At 43.7% G+C, this 19,865-nt stretch overlaps 1 protein-coding gene across 2 annotated transcripts in view; it reads left to right on the forward strand.

The window, feature by feature from the left end:
* The first annotated feature begins 16,924 nt into the window (after positions 1–16,924).
* KLHL7 (kelch like family member 7) overlaps positions 16,925–19,865 on the forward strand; it is a 53,598-nt gene continuing 50,657 nt past the window's right edge. The window contains exon 1 of one of the 2 annotated variants that reach the window (XM_072650910.1): positions 16,925–17,177. In XM_072650910.1, the coding sequence (XP_072507011.1) occupies positions 17,058–17,177 (120 nt within the window). In that variant the 5' untranslated portion in view covers positions 16,925–17,057. The remainder of the gene's footprint in view (positions 17,178–19,865) is intronic. The other variant, XM_072650912.1, reaches the window with a different exon arrangement.

Below are 19,865 nucleotides of genomic sequence, written 5' to 3' on the forward strand. Positions count from 1 at the left end.
CTTGAAATGCTTGATAAATGTGAGTCATTCCTGTGGTCACACTCACTTACTAGCTAAGGCACAGACCTTTGCGGCTCTGTGTGTAGAGCACAGTAAGAGACATTTAGCAGAGAGGCCACCCAAGCCTGAGTTTGGGTCCAAGCTCCCTTTTTTGCTGTAGGTAGAGAATTCAGGGAAAGAAGGAGAAGCGAGGGGAGAAAGGCCCTTCTTCCCTCTGCCCTCTAATCCAACTGTCCCCTTTAGGAGATGCCTGCTTGAGGTTGAAATGGAGAATGTTGTGATTCTCAGGCTCTCAGTACGGGAAGTGTCTCCAGAGGCATCTAGTTCAACCCACATGGAGACAGGAATTCCCACTACAATAGTCCCGGTGCATTGTTCAGACTAGCCTTTACTTGATGTTACCTCCCAAGACAGCCTAGCATTCTTTGGAGAGCTCAGACGGTTTGGTTATCAACCTTTATATCAAAGCTCCAACGTGACCAGTTATCAAGCATGTTTATAGATGAGTGAAGTACTTTGTAAATCCCTTTCCCAGATTACTGAGAGGGTAAAATGGAATATTTGTAAAGCACTCTGCAAACCTGAAAGTATTATCCAAATGTTTTTTATCATTATCATCACTGGTATCATTCCACCTGGCTGATCTGTGTTGGTGGAGGGAGTTCTTCACACTGATGAAGTCACAGGACTGAACCCCTAAGCTTCCCTCCCCCCAAAGAACAAATGTATTCTATCCATGGAGCTCAGTTTTGCCCTTTGGAGACATTTAAGACTAACCTAAGGAGAAATTATCTGAATAAAATAAATAGTTATTGAGAATAGTGTACTCATGAGAGGCAAGGTAGTGCAGTGGGAGGAAGGCTGGCCTTGGTATCAGGAAGACCTGGTTTCAGGTCCTTCTTTGTGTATAAGGATGCCCCCTGGGAAATCATATAACCACTCAGTTACCCTAGTCAAGGAGAAGAATTATTGATCCACCCCAATTAATGGCATTTCCTACACTGTTGAAATTCCACATCCAGATCTAAGAAAAGCAGCAACGATATTCAAATACACCAATGTGTCTGTGAACTTCTCAATGTAAACATGTCCTACAATGATGAAAATCACTGCCCATGAATTTACTGCAGGGAACCCCACGAAACGAGGAAAGATAACAAAAATCATAACAAGAACTCCTATCTCCATTGTGTCCAAGGTTTGCAGACCTCACAGCCACCCTATGAGTCGTGTTCTCCATTTCACAGATGAGGAAATTGAAGCTCTGAGGGATAACATGATCATGCTCACATGGCATGCAGGCATCATGTGAGGTTGATGGCTTGATATTGAGCAGAAAAAACATTTAAAATTCAATTCCCCTCTGCAAATATCAATTGGACCCCAATGACAAGCAAGGCAATGTCTAAATCCTTGCTTTGTTAAGTAGTAAGCCAAGTAGCCAAACAAGGCAGCCCACACCTGTAACTCCTGTGACCTGGAAGAGGGAGGCCAACAGGTCTCTGGAACTCAGGAGCTCTAGACTGCAGGGGCTACATGGATCAAGGATCCGCACCGAGCTAGATGTGACTGTACTGAGGCCTGGGATGGAGGAGGAAGGAAACACCCACCTGCCCAAGGAAGGACAATCCAACCCAGCTAGGAAAGAGAGTGAACTACTGGTGACAGGTGGTGGAACCAGGCCCCTGCACTGCCAGCCTGGGCCAGAGAAGGAGAATCTCTCTGAAAAATACAAATTACAAAGTGATGTGTTACCTACAAGGAGATCACAAAAGTTGCTCCTTTAGTGAAATGCAAAAGTCTTAGAGAGAAGAAGGTAGAAGCCAAAGGCCATCCCATCTATATGGACTACAACCAGCTCATTAGAGCTGGATTCATATTAGACACACCACTGAGCCGGTTCAACCAAGACAATTAGACAGAGTGTCTTGCAAATGTTAGCCTGAAATCTAATCGTTAGTTTTTATCATTATTTTTCTAAGGTCAAACATAATTAGGAAGATGAGAACATGTGTATGCTAGCCGTGTGACAGAGTCAATATCCATGTCTCTTGAGGTTTAGTAAATGATCAGTAAGTTACAAGAACATGTACAATTGTTGACAGTCTGTCATTAGTTTTCTGTTTGTTTCAGTCGGCGTGCTCATTTTTTCTTTCCAATGCTTTTGTTCACATATTTGAAAAGCTGTACTTATCACTGAAAGTCAAAATACAACTTATATATGTATTTTTAAAAGGAATGTAGGAGTGTGGTGCCTGGTACAGAGAAGATATTTAGTAAATGTTTGCAGATTGACTGATTGATAGTTCCCTGTAACATACACATAATTCAAAAGTCCTCTTTTTGGTAATGGATGCCTTTCCTTTGCTTTGGTCATTGTGGCAGTTAAAAAGGTTCAAGAGGCATAGTTTCTGGGTAACATAATCATTTTATTAATGAGGTCAGCATGTTTATTAATCAAAGGATGGCCATTTGGCTGTCTCACTTAGACTAAAGACCCCTAATGGCAGTGGGCTCACAGTTTAAATGCCCTTTGAAGAGGAAGTGTGCCAATCAACTCTGCCTGGTTAACACAATGGAAGTTGCATCTTGGGGTGACTTGGGTCACCGAAATCTTGGTCAAAGTGACAACAATTTCTATATCAGCTATCTTGACAAAAGGGAGAATTAGCATTTTCCCAGATCCGACTAAGCAAAGCCCAGTGAGCAGGAATACACCTATTAGTCCAAATTTAGAATTTCTTTTACCATCTGATTAGATCTTAGCTTGGGTAAATTTCTGAGGGACATTTCCCACCCTGGTTGGTTGCTATATGAGGAAGTAGAAAAAGGGGAAAAACCTTGTCCTAATATAATTAATTAGTTATGAAATGTGAGAGAAAATATTCATTTCTCATATGATAAAGGGCACTCATACATAGGGATCACAGGGGATAGGCAAGAAATAAGTTTTGTTTCTGTTTTATTATCAATTGTAATTAGAATCAAGTTTTAAGGGTCCAGAGGACACAAGTAACTGTGATCACTGCTGTTGTGTCAGAGAAAACAACCCTTTCTCAGTAATTAAATATCATAGCCAAGAAAAAATTCTGGCTTACCAGACAAACAAAAACTTTTGAGTTCTGTCACATTCTTACAGTCTCAAAGTGAATGTTAAGATCAAAGGTCCCAAATGGGTCTAGATAATGAGCCAGGGATATTGATGCCACAAGTTTACTGATCCAACCCAGAGATAAGCTGGGCCTTTTCAAAGAACTTTCCCAAGCAGTCCTGTTCGAAGTGGTTTAGTGACAGCTGGCTCCAGTGAGGATCCACAGGCGATCTCGAACAAGAAAACAGCATAGTTACTAAAGAGAAAGTCGGCACTCTCCCTCATGACATGGAGAAATCAAAGGAGACTGTCACTAAGTAAGAGAAAAACAGGAAAGGTTGCTAATTCTACCGTCCCCCACTCCCAATCATAGTCCATTAGAGTGCCATAAAATGACAGAGAGGTGGGAGAGGTTTTTATGGACGCATCCCACCAGGAATAATCTAATGTCCTACATTTAAACTTTCCCAAGATAAAAATAATTTGTCAGTCAAGTCAATTGCCTCTCAAATCAAAGTTGAAACTCCCCATCACGGTCTAACTGTCAGACCCTCCTTTCCTCTTGGAGTCAATTTAGCCTTAAGAGGATTGATCTGTACTTTATCTACTTTATTTCTCCATAAATGACAGCTAAAGTAAGCTTGGGAGAGATTATTGTCATCTTCAAAACAAATTTAAATTAATTTTAGAAAAAAAAAGTTCCCATGCTAAAGCCGAGATGCTATCCCCATCACCGGGACAATCAGTGGGAAATTACAGTCACTTGGAAAGATGCAAAAAGAGCATTCATTCTTCACACAACTATACTAAAACTTCCTCTAACTAAACTAAACTTCCACCCAACTCCTTTGGAAGCTCAGTTAATTGGGTTTTGGGGGTCCTTCACTTGAAGAGACAGGGCCAAGGACAATAAAACTCCAGGTCACTGACTGAGAGCACAGCTCCATCCTACTCTAGACCTCTCCTGTGCCCTCTCTCCCAATTACTATATTAGCACTGTCTCCCTTTCAAAATGACTTTATGTTATGTTGCATAGCCTCTGTGTTTACTTACCTTGGTGCAAGGTATATCTCCCCAGGACAATGTAAGTTCCTCGAGAGGAATAACTCATATTTTTGTCATTGTATCTGCAGTGCCTAGCACAATGCCTGAAGGTTTGTTTGAACTAAAAAAACTCCTTCATTTACATCTAGAGATGCAGTATTCCCAAGAAGGTGCAATAAAAAAAAACCCTTTCTTTTCCTCTGTCTCAGCTTATTTTCGCTACTTAGCATTCATAGACAAATTGCAGCCTGATATAAGGAAAAACTACCTTCCAATGAGAATTGTCCCAGAGGGGAGTGGGCTCTCTCCAGATCCATGAATTTCCCTTCCTTAGAGGCAGTCAAACCTCCATGGTTGGTCAGCTCTATCCTAGTAGGGACTCCTTCTGGGTAGAGGCTGCAGAATTCCCATCCCACTCTCCAGTTCTGTTATTTAAGACCCTCCACAGCTGGCTGCCACCCCGACTTTGATCTCTTATACCCCTTCCACGTGCTTTATGATCCCGCCTTGCTGGGAAATATCGCCATGCCTTTCTCTGTTTTTGTCTCTGTCTCTTCCCCAACCTCTGTCCCCTCCCTCAAGCCTTTACTTAGAGAAAGCATCACTTGAGTTGAATTTCAAAGTGTGAGGAGGCAAAAGGAGGGAACCTTCCAGGTTATCTGAATCTAGGCATTCTCTTCTGCTAAAAAGGACTTTTCCAGCATCTTCGTGAAGGGCTATGTTGTGTGTTAATGAAGCCAAATGCAGCAGCCCTGTTATCACCCCCTGAAGTTTCTGCCTTTAAGGCCTGGTCCTTTGCCCTCCAAGTCACCAAGCTGGGGGAGCTGGGCAGGCGAGGGGCAGAACAGAAGAATGCTAACTTCCATCTTCCTTCCAAATCTTTAACTTAACTCTCTGACTCAGCTCTGCCCTTTTGAAAATTCAATAACTAGTTCTTTTTGCATGAGAGACAAGACCACAAACCACACCTAGGGCAAAGAGCATGATGCCTGTCCCACACTGACTTGCTCTGGGCACACAGACAGTGATTAGCAGCCCCAGGCTTTGAAGCCATATCCTCTGATTGAATCCAGTGCCCTTCCCACCACACTAAGTTGCACATATTGGGAAACTGATAGTGGAAGGATTAATTTTGCAATCAGGAAATCTAGGTTCTAGGGCCAGAGTCTTTAGACATTAATTTGCCATGTGATCTCAGGCTTCACTTGAGAGGTATTATTGAGAGATCAGGAATAGGAATTAAAGGAAAGAGGAACAAAATCAAGTCCAAAGAGAGCCCCACTGGGGTCCAGGAAGGGACCACAATGAATCTGGAAGGTGGCATCGTCTGCATGTCCAAAATAGAAAGGAATGACTTACAGAAGGTGCCTTGCAAGGCAGCCTAGCAACTAACAGAAAGTCTTTTTGCTTTTCCATTTTCTTCTGGTCTCCAGGCTTGTGTGTTTCATTACTTAACATTATCACAAGGACGCCTCATTCTCACTTCAAACTCAACATTTCTGATATGGGCCTGATCTATCCCCTGTATCCCCTAAACCTGTTTTTCCTCCTTCTGATAGTGGCACCTAAGCACAGATCTTCAGCCATCTCTGGCTCCTTTCTGTGTCAACTCCTATGGTATCCGCAAATCCCACTGACTCTATTTTTAAAAATATTATCAATCTAACAATCTCAACAAGACAATCAAATTTAAAAAGAACACAACCCAATGTAACCACATAATCAGAACTACTGACATCAAAAATAGACTTCTCCATTATCATAACTTGGTTATTCCATCTCCTGATGTCTCTTCTGTCCATTTACATGTACTTTTATTGTTTCTGTATTTGTTATTGCTGTTCAGCCATTTTTTCACTCTTGTCCAAATCTTTGTGGTTTTCTTTTGGGGTTTTCTTGACAAAATACTGGAGTAGTTTCCATTTCCTTCTCCAACTCATTTTCTACACATAGATATAGAAATGCCCTTTGTCCTGCAGTATTATTTGTTAAGGTTCCCTCCCCCCTGCCATAGTCTTCCAATTTTTCATTTTTAATAGTGCAATGAGATTCCATTCTGTTGACATGTGATAATTTGTTCTACCACTCTTCAATCAATTTAATCCAACAAACATTTCTTAAGCACCTATTCTGTGCAGATACCTGGGCTAGTCACTGGTAATAATAAGACAAATATTAGTCCCTATCTTTGAGGAGTTTACATTCTACTGAGTGCATACAAGTTACATAGGTAAGTAAATAGACAGGGAAGCAGAAATAAGGAGTAAGAGTACCCCAGACAGGATGGAATGTCACACATGCATTTGTTTGAATTAATCACTTTGTTTGTTTGTTTCTGAATCCACAAGGGGAGATAATCAATTTCTCTGGTTCATATTACCCTGCTATTTAGGAACAAATGCTTCTCTACATGAGAAATTATTTAATTTGGCAGGAGGATGGGAGTAAGTCAGCATCCTCACTAAGAAGCTCAGGTAAAAAATCTATACATACTAATGAGATTTATTAAAGGGTTTCTTCTGAGGTGATTGAGGCCTCAGGAGGGCTGCAGGTTGAGAATGATACCAGTTCTTCCGATCCGACTCTTGAGATTTTGTGGTTGTTGCTTACTTTAGTCACGTCAGATTCTTCATGATCTCATTTTTGGCAGAGATGCTGGCATCATTTATGGGCCTCTACTATCTGGGCAGCTAGCTGCCTGCTATATAAGATCAATTAATGGGGTGCAGTCACAAAGATGCCTTCTGTGATGAGAGGGATCTTGGTATAGCGAGATAAACAGTGGACTAGGAGTCAGGAAGACTTTAAGCTGAAATCTCACTTTAGGCACTGAGTAGCAGTCTTCAGTTTCCTGATAAATCTGATCAATGGGGAGGCTAATAGCATCTACTCAGTAGGGTTGTTGTGAGAAGCAGATAGGAGAAAACCAATGTAAATAACAAATAAGATAACGTATGTAGAGGGGAGGGAAACGTTAGCTAGAGTTATGTTTCACCAGTTTCATTCCATTTCCAGGGACTGGTGAAAAGCCCTGTGTGATAGAATGCTTCTGCTTCCTCATTGGAATCCTTGAGCTTTGACTTTGATTGCGGAGGGAATGAAGTAGAAAAAAAATTGGGAAAGAGAGTCTGACTCACCACTTGGCTGACTTTGGAAATTCATTAATTAGACCTGTTTTCATAGAGATAGGCACCTGCTGTCAATGCTTTGGCTGGACTCTAGGAAATATTTACCCAGGAAAAATTGCCCAGAGCCCAGGGACTTACTCCCTACAAAAACTCTGAGCTCCCTAGGAGTTTAGATGAGGGGCATCACAAAACACTGGCAACACTGAGAACAACGTCATTATGAAGTTGGTTGAAGGCCAGCATTTCTGACAGAATTCTTCTGAGAAGATCTCTTGTTGTTGTGTTCATCCTTTGTTGCCGAAGGAGATCATGCCATCAGAGAAATGATGACACAACTTGCACTTGACTTTGTTTTGAGTGAGTGAGGGCTATGCAGGTCACAGTAGCCATCCCCTGACTGCTTCTTAGACAGGCCTATTCACTGAATGGGTGTTACCTCACCCTAAGTGAGTACCTGAACAGACCTTGGCCTAAGGGGGCCAGGGTCTCCCATTGCATCCTGGGTCATCTCCAGTCATCTTGAGGAATGTCTGGTCGCTGGATTCAGATGGCTCCAAGGGAGTAGTGAGGCTGGTGACATGCACAGCCCTCCATCACTCAAAGTCAAGTGCAAGTCATGTCATCATTTCTCTGATGGCATGGTCTTCTTCGGCAATAAAGGAGGAACACAACAATCTGTGAGTGGACACTGCTGCCTGCATGGGGACCCAGCTAGCTGGGTAACTCAGTTCCTCCTCTCCTGTCTGTCTCTCCCTCCCCTTCCTTCTCCTCTCCAGAGGAAGGTAAATTTGGATGGCCAGAAAATACCCAGTGAACTCCATTTTAAATAAATTTTTCTTGATACTGTTTTTGTGTGTCAAGTTTGTCTCTAACAAACCTAGCGCCCAATGTGGGGCTCCCCCAAATGTGGGGCACTTGACTTGCTGCCTTGGAGGAAGTGAGATTAAATTTATGGGATGAGCACTCCTGTAAGAAAGGTTTTTTTTTTTTTTTCCAGTCCCTGTAAGTTACATCTCCTCTATTCCAAGCGTGCCATGGGCAGGAGTTCAGAGGAAGGAAGGAAGGGAGAAAACTTTGCCAGTGGACTATGTAAGTCAGTATACTGGGCAAAGATCAGGTCACCCCAGGAATTTCCACTCTGGATCAGTCTTTTACTAAGGAAGGGGAGTTTGGAGTGGCAAAATCTTTGTTGCCCCCTTTTCCTGTCCAGAAGTTTTTTTCTTTGGCATCAAGCAAATAAAGAAAACTTGGACAGAATCCCAGGAATTTGAGCCATGGCAGGAAGGAGAGTCCCTGGGGATATTTGGAGGATTTGATACACTCTCAGGTCAAAAGAACTACGGTGGTCACTAGGGCCCAGAGACATTAATCCCAAAAGTGACATCATCTGGTGTTGGGACCTCTAGGTGTTTGTCCTGGAAGCTGGAGTGAGCTTAATAGGGAGGAATTTAATCCTTAGAATTGGCTTGTAGTCAGAGTAGTCATCTCAAGATGAATAGTTGAATTTTGACCGGTCTAACTTAAATGAGTTTATTTCCCACAAAGAGAGGATCTGTATTGCTCTATCTGTTCTCTGTTTGTCTGTGTGTCTGGAAGTGTTTTGTTAAATTGTAAATACAGCCAGTCAGAGCGGCTGGGTCTGGGGCTGGGGCTGATCTCCTTCTCTCCTTCTCTCCCTGATTACAGCAGCCTCAGGAGTGAGTGGGCTGGAGAGAGGGAGAAAAAAAAATGCTTTACTATTTGGTTTGATAATGGTGTTAATAGAAAGTTTGAAAGTTTTTAAGAAGTTGCTTAAAAAAAATTCTTTCTTTCTGCATTCTAGAACCCTGGCCAGGTTGTGAATGTGAAAAGAAAGATTTTGGCTCTTTGCAGAGTATTCAACTTAAAAAAAAATGTGGCTCTATTAGTTAAATTGTTAAATTAAATTAAATTGTTAGGCTCTAAGATTTCTTCTTAAGGGACAAAGAAGCTGGAAGAGATGGTGAGTATTTGTTCCTTTGAAATATAAAAGGAGGGGAGGAATATGAGTGGGATGTGCTTGGACTTTGTACTCTCTCCCCCATCCCAATTCAGAAAAAGTTTAGCTTGATTGGGAAACCAATAGACAAAGTTATGGAAGGTTATTGCATTTAAAGATTTAAAGGTTGTTTACTGTGATTTGTAATTATTACTATTAAGCTCCCAAGTTTCATTCTTGGAAGTCATACTTTGTCAATATTAAATTATTTAGGCCTTTCTGCCTGGGCAAGGAGGCTCTTTAATTAATCTGATTCAAAACTTTTTTGGATCTGGGAAAGTCTTTCTTCCTCAGATAAGAGAATGGCAAGCCATTCCCAACCTTACCTAAAGAAGGATCTCTCTTGTAATAGAAATTAGCAGAGTAAAAGACAGGCAGTCTGGAGTGAAAAGCTGAGTTTTGATTTAATGAGATCTCAAAGCTAAAATCTGTACTTTAGGTTTGAATTGGGTCAATCTATCTGATACCAAAAGATGATGTGTGTAACAATTCATTTTAGAATTTCTGTGATTTCTATTAGAAACATTAACTCTGTCCATGTGCTCACACCACGTGGACAAGGGGAAGGTTACCCCCCTCTCTCCCACATATGATTTAAAGGCTGGGATGAGACTGGGAGACCTGGTCTGCTGGGCCTGGGAGAGGGAAGGGGAACCAGAGGATGGTGTTTCAGCTCTTTAAGGAAGTAGATTAAAAGGGAAAAGGCTATTCACAGCTGAAAATGGCCAGCCATGTGGTGCTGTTCCTATCAGAATTAAGCAGAAAGATAATGTTATTTGGCATTTATGACTGTAAAGTGCTTAACATAATGATGGGAATAGTTCGATGCAACATTAATCTAATGTAATTGTTACACAATTTTTAAATTTAGACTTTGTTATATATAGATTGGGGTTTTAAAAGGATATGATAGAAATTTGATAATTTGAAACATATTTGGTTATAAATAAGCAGTGAAAATGCTGATGTTTGCTATATAATGGTAGATTTAAGCTAGAAAGGGGATTCCAGTGCAGGTAGTTATAGTTAAAATGTAGAGGAAGGCAGGATAGTCTTAAGTAATGGGATTGAGAGTCTTGGAGAAATAAGGGTTTTGATTGCAGATGGTTTCAGTAAGTAATGAGGATGTGAGGAAGTATTTCAAGAAGAAAAAAATCCCTGTAACTTGATTTAATATTGCTAATAATTCAATCAAATTTGAGATGACACTATCTGAAAGGGTATCAGGTGATAGAGTGTGCCTACATGGTGGTAAGCTGAATGGGTTAGTGGCTTATTTTAAGTTTTAAGTAAACTTAAATAAGTTTAAATTTTTAGGTAATCCATCTAAATGTTATATTAGGAATTGCATAGTTAAATTAATGATGAATTGGTTAAAAAAAAAAAGAACTGTTAAGAATTTTTTGTAAGAGTTTTCTTGTAGTATTCTTATTGAGAAAATGAGAATCCTTTAAAAATATATACATATATTTATATATACATGGGTGTGATTTTTCAAGCCTGTTCCATCTAAGGATGTATTAAGTATGTTAAAAGTTTATTTCTGCTATTAAGAAGGAAATTTTATGAATCAGGCATTTACGTTTGTAGAAGGAAGCTTATGGGCAAATGTGAAAAGGCTTTGGTTTTAGGTCTTTCCTTGTTATTTTTGTCAATTAGGTTCAAAGGGGTTGTGATAAATTGTAAACTGTTCTTGAGAGAGGAAAATATTTGTTGTATTAAGAAATGCTTTGTAAAATTTTTTGTATGGTTTCTGGAAGGCCTATCCAATTTGTATTTGTAAGTTAATTTGTTATATAAAGGTTTTATAATTTTATGAGGACTGGAAAATGAGACAAGGAACTACAGCTCCTCTTCAGTCGAGCCTGGAAGGTATGGAAGCCTCTCCGTTTTGTTTTCTCCTTCTCTTTCTCCAAGCACCTTGGAAGCAGTTTTCAGACCTGACCCCAGGTCCCAGTAGGTCAGGCAGCTAGAAGGCTGTCTTGCACTCAGGTTTTTGGTCCAGTGATGGTGTTCCAGGCTGTGGACCTGGGCACACCTCCAAAGCATAGGCAAGGATGGATGCCCTATTGGAAAATGTGTGCCCAACTCTCCGAATTTCCTTGGCACTAGAGAATTATGGTTATCTCTTTTCCCTTGTATCTTTTTCCAAGGCTTACTCCCACATCCTCCTTTATGGAGGAAGGGTCTTTCAGTCCCATGCCTGTAATGGGTCAATCCTCTTCAGTTCCCAAAGTTTACCTTTGGGTTTGTCTTTTACAAAATTCGGAAAAATTTAGTTTCTCTAAAAAACTTAAAAGGAAAAAGCTGGTGTTCTTTTGCAGCACTGTTAGCCTCAGTATTACCTAGAGGGCCATGAAGCATGGCCCGTTTTGGGGACTTTAAAAATGAATACTCTTACAGTTAGAATTGTACTGTGTGCCTAGAAGGAAAATGGATAGTTTTCTACCTAATGGCCTTTGCCAAGGAAAGATTGTGAGATGCTTGTAGCTAGAACTGCCCCTCAAAAGGAGCAATGGGGGTCAAACATACATTTTTGATGATCCCTTTATGGACCCTCAGGGCTTTGGCCTTCTCCCTCTCCCCCAGCCCCAGCAACACGTCTCGCTGAGGTGTGACCTTCTGCAGTCCCTCTCCCTGAGGCAACTTTGCTTAGGCCTCAGGCCCCATTCCCACGGCAGTCTCTGGGTACCTCTCCCACTGACCCCTTCCTCTCCTCAGGTGAAGGCTGATCATTTGGCTAATGGTGACCCTCCCCCCCAATACCTAGGATGGGATTAACAGAAGAGTGAGGATAAGGGGAAAGGAGACCATATGATAATTTGCTTGTTAAAAGGCCTAAAAACTGTCCTTCAAAAGCAAGTAAGTTTCCAAAAAAAAAAAAATTAGGGAAATTACTCAGGAGGAAAAGGAAAACTCTGCCCTTTTTCAAAACTGGCTAGTGGAAGTTATTATCCTGACTCTGTTGAAGGGACAGCAGCTACAGCCTGGAAGTACCTAGGTTTAGCACATAGCCACAGCCATGGGTGGAGGGAGAAGGGGTCAGGATGGGTCAGGATGGAGAAGCCAGCCAGTCACTGTCTGCACTTGGTAAGACAGCCCATCCTTCTGTCAATAATTTTTATATGATAGGAAAATGCAATTGATGTCATCTGAAATTTATTGTTTGTGTTCACAGCTAAAACAATTTTGTTATCACTTATAAAAATTATAAGTTTGCCATTTATAGTTCTAATGCTAAAACCTAAAGCTGGTACATTATGTGTATATTTGTGGAAAGGAGCAGTCCTCAGGCTAGTCAAAAAGTACAGCCCCAGCAGCTGAGGAGATTGTATAAAGAACTGGCTTTGGTGAGAATTTAAAAATGTATAGAAATGGTCTTCAGTGATTGGATTTTAAGACAAATTTAAATCTAAGATGTAAGATAAAATCCCTGGGAATATTCTTTCTGAATGTAATGGGAATAATTAGATAAAGGAAAGGAAACCAAAGTATATACGTGATGTTGTATCATTGTTCCATAGATCAAGACTGGGATTTAAAGTTAACTGTAATTGTACCTTCTCTACAGAGGGACTCAGCGGAAGGAGTTCCTTACTGAGAAAGGGTGGCCCCAGGTGGTCTGGGGGCTCCAGGAATGGTCTTGATGAGAGTGGCCAGTAAACTGGAGATTTGAATTGATAGGATCAAGAGAGGGAAGTAGAACAGAGATTTGGGTATAATGATAGAACGGGCCTTAGGAGAGCCAGTTCATGTGGGGAAAGCCGAAGAGTTTTCAAGGTGAGGTTCTTTTCCAGAGTCTTTTAGGCAAATGGGACTAAAACTCTTGGGGTAATGGACAAAGGTCCCAACTTGGAATGAGGTCTTTACATGTTACAAAATGATGTAAAAGCAATTAGTATTAAAACAATTGACTGAATTAATTACTGAGACTAAATCAGAGACATCTTCAGTTTGGGGGAAAGAATCTCAGTCTAATTTTCTTAGAGGCAGGTAGCCTCTGGTCATATTTGGCACTGATGGAAAAGTTCAATGTTTGTTTTGATTTCAGTTCATTTCATGAACACAAGTGGAAATTAGTGTTTGAACTTATCATATGTGTAGCTCATTCTTTTCAATTGAGCAGGGTTAGAAGGGGACAGTAGTTTGGGAAGCAGATATAAATCTATTAGACCAATAACTTAAGGTTTTAATGGCAAATTTGATTTTATGATTCTTATTTAATCAGGAACTAGAACATGTATAGAAAGGCATGTAAGCCACTTAGGACTTGCTTCAAAAGATGTTCCTTAGCCAATGTGAAATTGTAGTCATATCTAAAACTGATTATTGGAGCTTGCTATTTTAAGATTTTGTGGGACTATTAACTGATTGTCTTTCTAAGTCTAACTCCTAGAAAGGTGATCTGAGCCACTGATCCATGATGCCAGTAAGCCTGTGAGATGCTGGTATGAACTGCAAGGGGGTGATCTCATGGGAAGATTGGGAAAGCAACTGTTCAGTCTGAACTGAGGTAGGACTCTCCTGACTCAGTTTCCCCATTGACATCTGGTAGACTTTAAGCCTGGCTAAATGCCAGTTGACAATCTACTCCTGCCTGGAATTGACATGAAGTTAGGGAAATGTTGTTTCCCTACAATGTCCCTACTCTTAGTAGCAATTTCCTATAATCAATAGTTTTGTAAGCTTAATACCATATCTATTAAATGATAGATTGTTGGTAGGGGAATATCTGAGTTTAAGTCTCAATTAAGCTGTTAGGCTTAGGATTTTAGACCAACAACAATAAGTTAGGGTCCTTTAATTCTTAGTAATATTATGGAGACCATCAGATCAAGATCTTGTGAGGTTAGCCTACATAGCTATTATTATTCTGTCTCAGTTGGTTAATGTTAAAAGAAAAATGGTTTGTGGTCTATATTGTAAGTGCTTTAAAAGAAGCATCACATGACCAGAAGCTGGAATTGTTTTATGATGTGATATGTACTGTGTTCCAAATGATTACTTATTGTATTTATGTAAGTACTGGAGCCTGTTACTGACTCTAGTGAAATCTCATCTTCCTGATGGGGGAAATGAATAGTGAATTCATGTAAAATGTAAAAGCCAGGTTCTAATGTGAATTTCTTAAACATGGCCAAATTGGCCAAAGTTCCAATTTTGATTTTGTAAGAGTGATAAGTGTATAAAGCTTAGGAATGGTCATCTAAAATTGTATTAAGGTCAGTTTTGTAGGAGATTGGACACCTGGATTTCTACAAGAAGATAAAGGGAAGAAGATGTTGAGATGCTATGCTGAAGACTGCTTAAAGGAGCATCCAGATCAGAAAACTGCATCAGATGATGTTCCTCCCCAGATCTGCTGTATGGCTACAGTGCATTAAATTGTCTACAGAAACATCCAAACAATACTTTTACTGATATGTCCTAAAGGGAGCACTCACAACGAGAAAACCCCAGATTCTTGAGGTATCCAGGTCTAAATTTTATACTATCTCCTTTAGCGAACTCAAAGGGCTCCCCACCTACTTTGTTACTTGTATCTTCTAGGTTGTCTAGTGTGGAGACTGATACATAGTAGGCAGGGGAAAATGTATCATTGGCTTACATTTTCAGCAGGGAGACGTTTCCTCCCAAGGGGTCTCTGATAGACTGCATCTTCAGTCCAGGTTGCTGTTACCCAAGAATCAGCTCTGACCCCTCATGTTTGCTTGAAGATCTCCAGTGAGAGGACCCCATGATCTCGAAGGCAACCCATTTTCATGGTTCTAACTGTTAGGAAGCTTTTCCACATATCAAGCTGAAGTCTATGTCTCCCTACTTTCTACTCTATATTCCCAGTTCTGTCCTATAAGGTCCAGCAGACATAAGGTTCTTCCAACACTTTTAAGACAACTGTCATGTGCCTCCTAAGTTGTCAAAATTTGATGTGCTGGTGCAGTGAATAATTGGGGTCCAATGAAGAGTGATGCCCAATACACAATGTTTATTGTAAAGGCAGGTGTAAAGGCCCAGGGCCAGGGTTGGGCAAGACTGATCAGAGTTGTATGACTGGAGCTGTCTATGCTTCCAGGGGCACAGAATCTCTCCATTAAGGTTACTGGATCCCGGCTCCCCTTGGGCAGAGTCAGGTGGGCTCCACCATCCCAATAGTGAGTCAGCCTTAGTGACCAAGCTGGCTGGTCTGCTCTGGTTAAGACTGGTGCCCACTGGACAAAACCATGGGTTTTACAATACAATTTTTAGTATTGCAAGGGGAGGGGTTGGAGCTTTATGGGGGTGCACACAATGTGTGAGCACAGGCTATGCCCTGAGATCTTTGAGCTTATCTACATGAAACTTGCCTAGAAGGTGTAACCAGTGGGTGTGACTCTGAAACCATATAGTTCCTTGACTGAGATGGGGGTGGGAGGCATGCATTCCTTGTAGTTCTAATCCTCACATACATCTAGTGGCTTTAGGAATTTCATAGATTTTACAAAGTCTTTGGTTCTTATCATCTCAAGATTGGAAGGGGCTTCTTGGGCCTCCTTCTCCTCCAGCCAACCTGAACTACAGTTATCCAATTCCTGGATGAAACCTTGAGAGCAGGAGTTATCTAACTTCCCACGTAGTGTGTCCTACCCCACTTTTTGAAAGCTTGAGTTAAGCTGCATTTCCTTAGACTGCATCAAAGTCCACTCTCTGTAATTTCCCACAATAAATTTAGATGTGGAAAGGCCCCCAGCTTCGAGTCCGACTTTCCCATTCTACAGATGAGGCTAGGTTACTTGTCCAGAGTTACATGGATCATAAGTATCAGAAGCAGGATTTGAACCTTGACTCTCTGTTTCCAAAACCAGTGCTTCATGGGGCCAATCCTCAGTGTTACCAGCCCTTCCTATACGCCCTGCCTTTTGCCTTACACCCTATATGACGTTCATACCAATATTCATTAGGGATAGGAAAGCTACTCATGGTTCCAAACCAGAGGGAAGCAGACTGGAAAGTTGTTAGCTCAGGAGAAGATTCATTGCTTTGGAAAAAGCCCACTTGACATTCCTCTCCTTTCTCAGGATCTTTTTTGATCCCTCCATCCAATTGCCTTCATCTCAACATCCAAAACAAAATCGTGATCTACTCCGTTTCCCTGAATTTGAGTGGCTGTCACTGGAAGTCCACCGAGGACCCCGGACTCCAATTTTTCACCCTCCCCTCTTCACCTGCAGGCGGAGAAGCTACCAGTGACACATGGTGGGAAATGGGCTGGATCTTTCTGGAACTCGGGAGACTCGTGTTCCATTTGTAAATGAGAGCGGGACCAGACAGCCTCCAAGGGCCCTTTCTGCCCTACTTAGGTTACTGTGTGTAAGCACCGTCTCCTCTGCCTCAGTTTCCCTATCCATAAATGGGGTGGGTTGCACCAGATGGCGCAGCGGCCTCAGTTTCCCCACTTGGAGAAGGCGGGCGCCGGTGCAGGCTGGCGCGGCCCGCGCCCGGCCGTGACGTGGGGCCTCCCCTCCCCTCCATCCCTCCATCCCTCCCTCCCCGGCCCTCCGGGAGCCCCTGTGCGCAGACTCGGCGGCCGGGCTCGCGTTCGGCCGGCCCAGCCCAGCGGGCCGAGGGGCGGGGCCCGGGGAGGGGGCGGGGCCCCGGGGCGGGCCGAAGGGCGGGGGCGGGGGCCCGGGGCGTTCCATCTGCTGCTCCCGGGGTTGCGCGAGTGAGTGTGAGTGTGTGCGTGCGTGTGGATGCGTGTGCGCGTGCGCGCGGGGTCGTGCCGCGCGTGTGCCCGGGGAGGATGGCAGCGTCCGGCGCGGAAAAAAGCAACAAGAAGAAAACCGAGAAAAAGCTCGCGGCCCGGGAGGAGGCCAAGCTGCTGGCGAGCTTCATGGGCGTCATGAACAACATGCGGAAGCAGGTACCGCCCCCGGGGGGAGGGGCGGGCCCGGGGAGGGGGAGGGGCAGGCCCGGGAGGGGGGAGGGGCAAAGATGGGGCGCCCGCCCCGCACCTCCCTTCGCCCTTCTCCCGCCGCTGGGCTCGGCCCTGGGCAGGAAGCGCCCGGGCACCGCGTCGCAGCCTGCGGGCATTGGAGCCAGCAAGGACCTTGACTTGCCCAAGGTCACCAGGCCGTGGGAGGCCCGGCTGGGATTCGAATCCAGGCCCTGTGACTCCCCCGTCCAGCGCTCTGCGTCCCACCAGCATTTGTGGGTGTTTAAAACAAAAGGCCCACTCCTGGTGCTGGAGATGCCGAGGTCAAAGTGAACAGACCCTGTCCGCAGGGAGCTTACCTGGGGGGATACACAGAGCCCAGGAAACCAGACTCCTGCTCCCGGGGAGCAAAGAACTACAGCACACAGACCCTACCCGAGGCTGGGAAACAGGTGATGCTCCGGTGCCGGGATGGGCAGGGATTCTAGCCCATGGCTCCCAAATGGATCCCTTGGCATCCGTAGACCCGAATTTGGATCCTTTCTCACTCCCTAGTTGTATGACCCTGAACAAGTCACTTCACTGCCCCCAGTTTCCTCCAGTTTAGGCCTCTGCTATGAGCCAATGAGCATGGGTACATTTCTCATAATGCTGCCTGGGAGGGAATTGGGAAAGGCTTCTTTATCCTACTAAACATTGATGCAGGAGAGGGGCAGAGAGAATGTTGATAGCAGTTAAAGACTGTATGTTTATCCAGAGCAGGAACATTCACTAATAAATGTGGTGGTCCCTCATGGAAGCAGTCCCACGTAGTCTTGGTACTATTCTTTCTCCCTGGGATGGTGGAGAAATGAAGGTGTGTTTTGGAAATAAACTCCAGTGATGAATATAAACTTTAGAACACTTCCTACACTTGCCCTGACATTCAAGGCCTTTCCTCTTCCTGTCTGCAGCTGCTCTCTAGGACAAATGGTATTTCAGCCACACTGGGCTTATCACAATCCTCTTCTCCCTGGGCCTTCACCCCTCTACAGGCCTTTCCTCTTGCTGTCCTTTCAGACTCAAAATGGCTTCTCTTTCCAACTCATCCCCCTCCCATATCTGTCTGTTCAAACGTCATCTCCTTCCAGAAGCCTTCCCTGTCCTATGGCAGAAATGGGTCAGCTTCCATACACCCCTCAACATTTGATCTGTCTACTCACAGGCCACATTCTTGAACCATAGCTATAACTGTATGAGTCTTGTTTCCTTGACTAGAACAAGTCCCTTGAGGAAGGAACTGGATTGGTTTATCATCCTTCTATTCCCAGCACAGGACAGGGGCTTTGGAGAAGGAGAATGAGAAGTCTGTTTTGGGTATGTTGAGCTTGAGATGATTCTGAGACATCCACGTTGAGGCATCCAACAGACTGGTACTTGGCATTGTGGGACTGAAGCTCAGGGGAAAGACTGGGGCTGGATGTAGAGACCTGGGAGTCATTTTCATAGAGCTCTGTCTACCCCTGGAAGCTGAGCAGGTCATCAAGAAAGAGGGCTAGGGTAAAAGAGCAAAGCCCAGGGCCCAGGACTGAGCTCTGGGTACCACCCCCAGTGCACACAGTAGGCACCTAATGTTGGTGGAGTTGTGCTGCTCCAAGCACAGCTCCAACACTCAGAAACTAAAAGTAGATGAGGTCTGCAATGGTTGTCTTCCTTCTTCATTGTTTGCATTGCTTTTACCAATGGAAATTAGGAAGCTCAACCATGGTTGGGCAGTGGACAGGGAGGACTTCAGTGAAGACATCAAACCTATCCCTCTTCAGTACTGCCTTGTACAGTTGGCCCATGCCCATGGGGTGAGGAAGAGAACCCTGGCCGGGGTGCCCATTCCTGCTCTGTTCTGTGAGCCAATAGACTTGGAGTGCAGAGGGAGACTGAGGCCCAAGGTGTGAGAGGCACTGGCCAGCAATTCATTAGAAAAAGCCACAGGAATGTTATTAGGCTGATAGCTGAACACCACCCTGGCAGACCACAGAGAGGTCTAGGGGAGGAGATAGCTGGGCCTGCTGGGAGGGGAGGGAGGGGTTCTCTTTAGGGCACCATGTTTTAGGCAGGACATTGCTAAGCTGGAGAGCATCCAGAGGAGGGCACCTGGCAGGGTGAAGGATCTTGAGTCCATGTTGAATGAGGCTGCTTGAAAAAGTGGGAACATTCCACCTAAAGAAGATAATCCTGGGAGTGTAGGGTTGGGGGGACGGTAGCATTCTTCCAGTATTTGAAGAGCTGTCATGTGAAAGAGTGATGAATTTGGTGGTTTGAGCCCAAGAGCAATAGCGAGAAGTGGCAAAAAGGCCCTCCCCACCCCCTGCTCAGGGTCAGGTCAGGCTTCCAGGCCATCAGAGCTGTGCACACCTCCAGGTGCTGTCTCAGGCCTGGTACTCACCTATGTTGTATAGGCCCAGGCTGAATGTGTGCTCACCTGCTGTAGTAGAGACACTTCCTTGGGCGTGGGCTAGATGACAGTCCTGGGTCCTATGCACAAAGGGTTCTGGGATTCACATGTTATAAGGTAATGGCTCCTCCATCTGGGTTGAAATGGTTGTGTGGGTGGCTCATGCTTGGGGCCTGCGGGTCCCTGAAGTCACTGGCACATCTCTCCCAGTGCCCAGTCCTCTAACTGAGATAGATTTATTTAGG

The sequence above is a fragment of the Notamacropus eugenii genome, chromosome 3 (assembly GCF_028372415.1).
Source record: "Notamacropus eugenii isolate mMacEug1 chromosome 3, mMacEug1.pri_v2, whole genome shotgun sequence".
Taxonomy (NCBI): Eukaryota; Metazoa; Chordata; class Mammalia; order Diprotodontia; family Macropodidae; genus Notamacropus; species Notamacropus eugenii.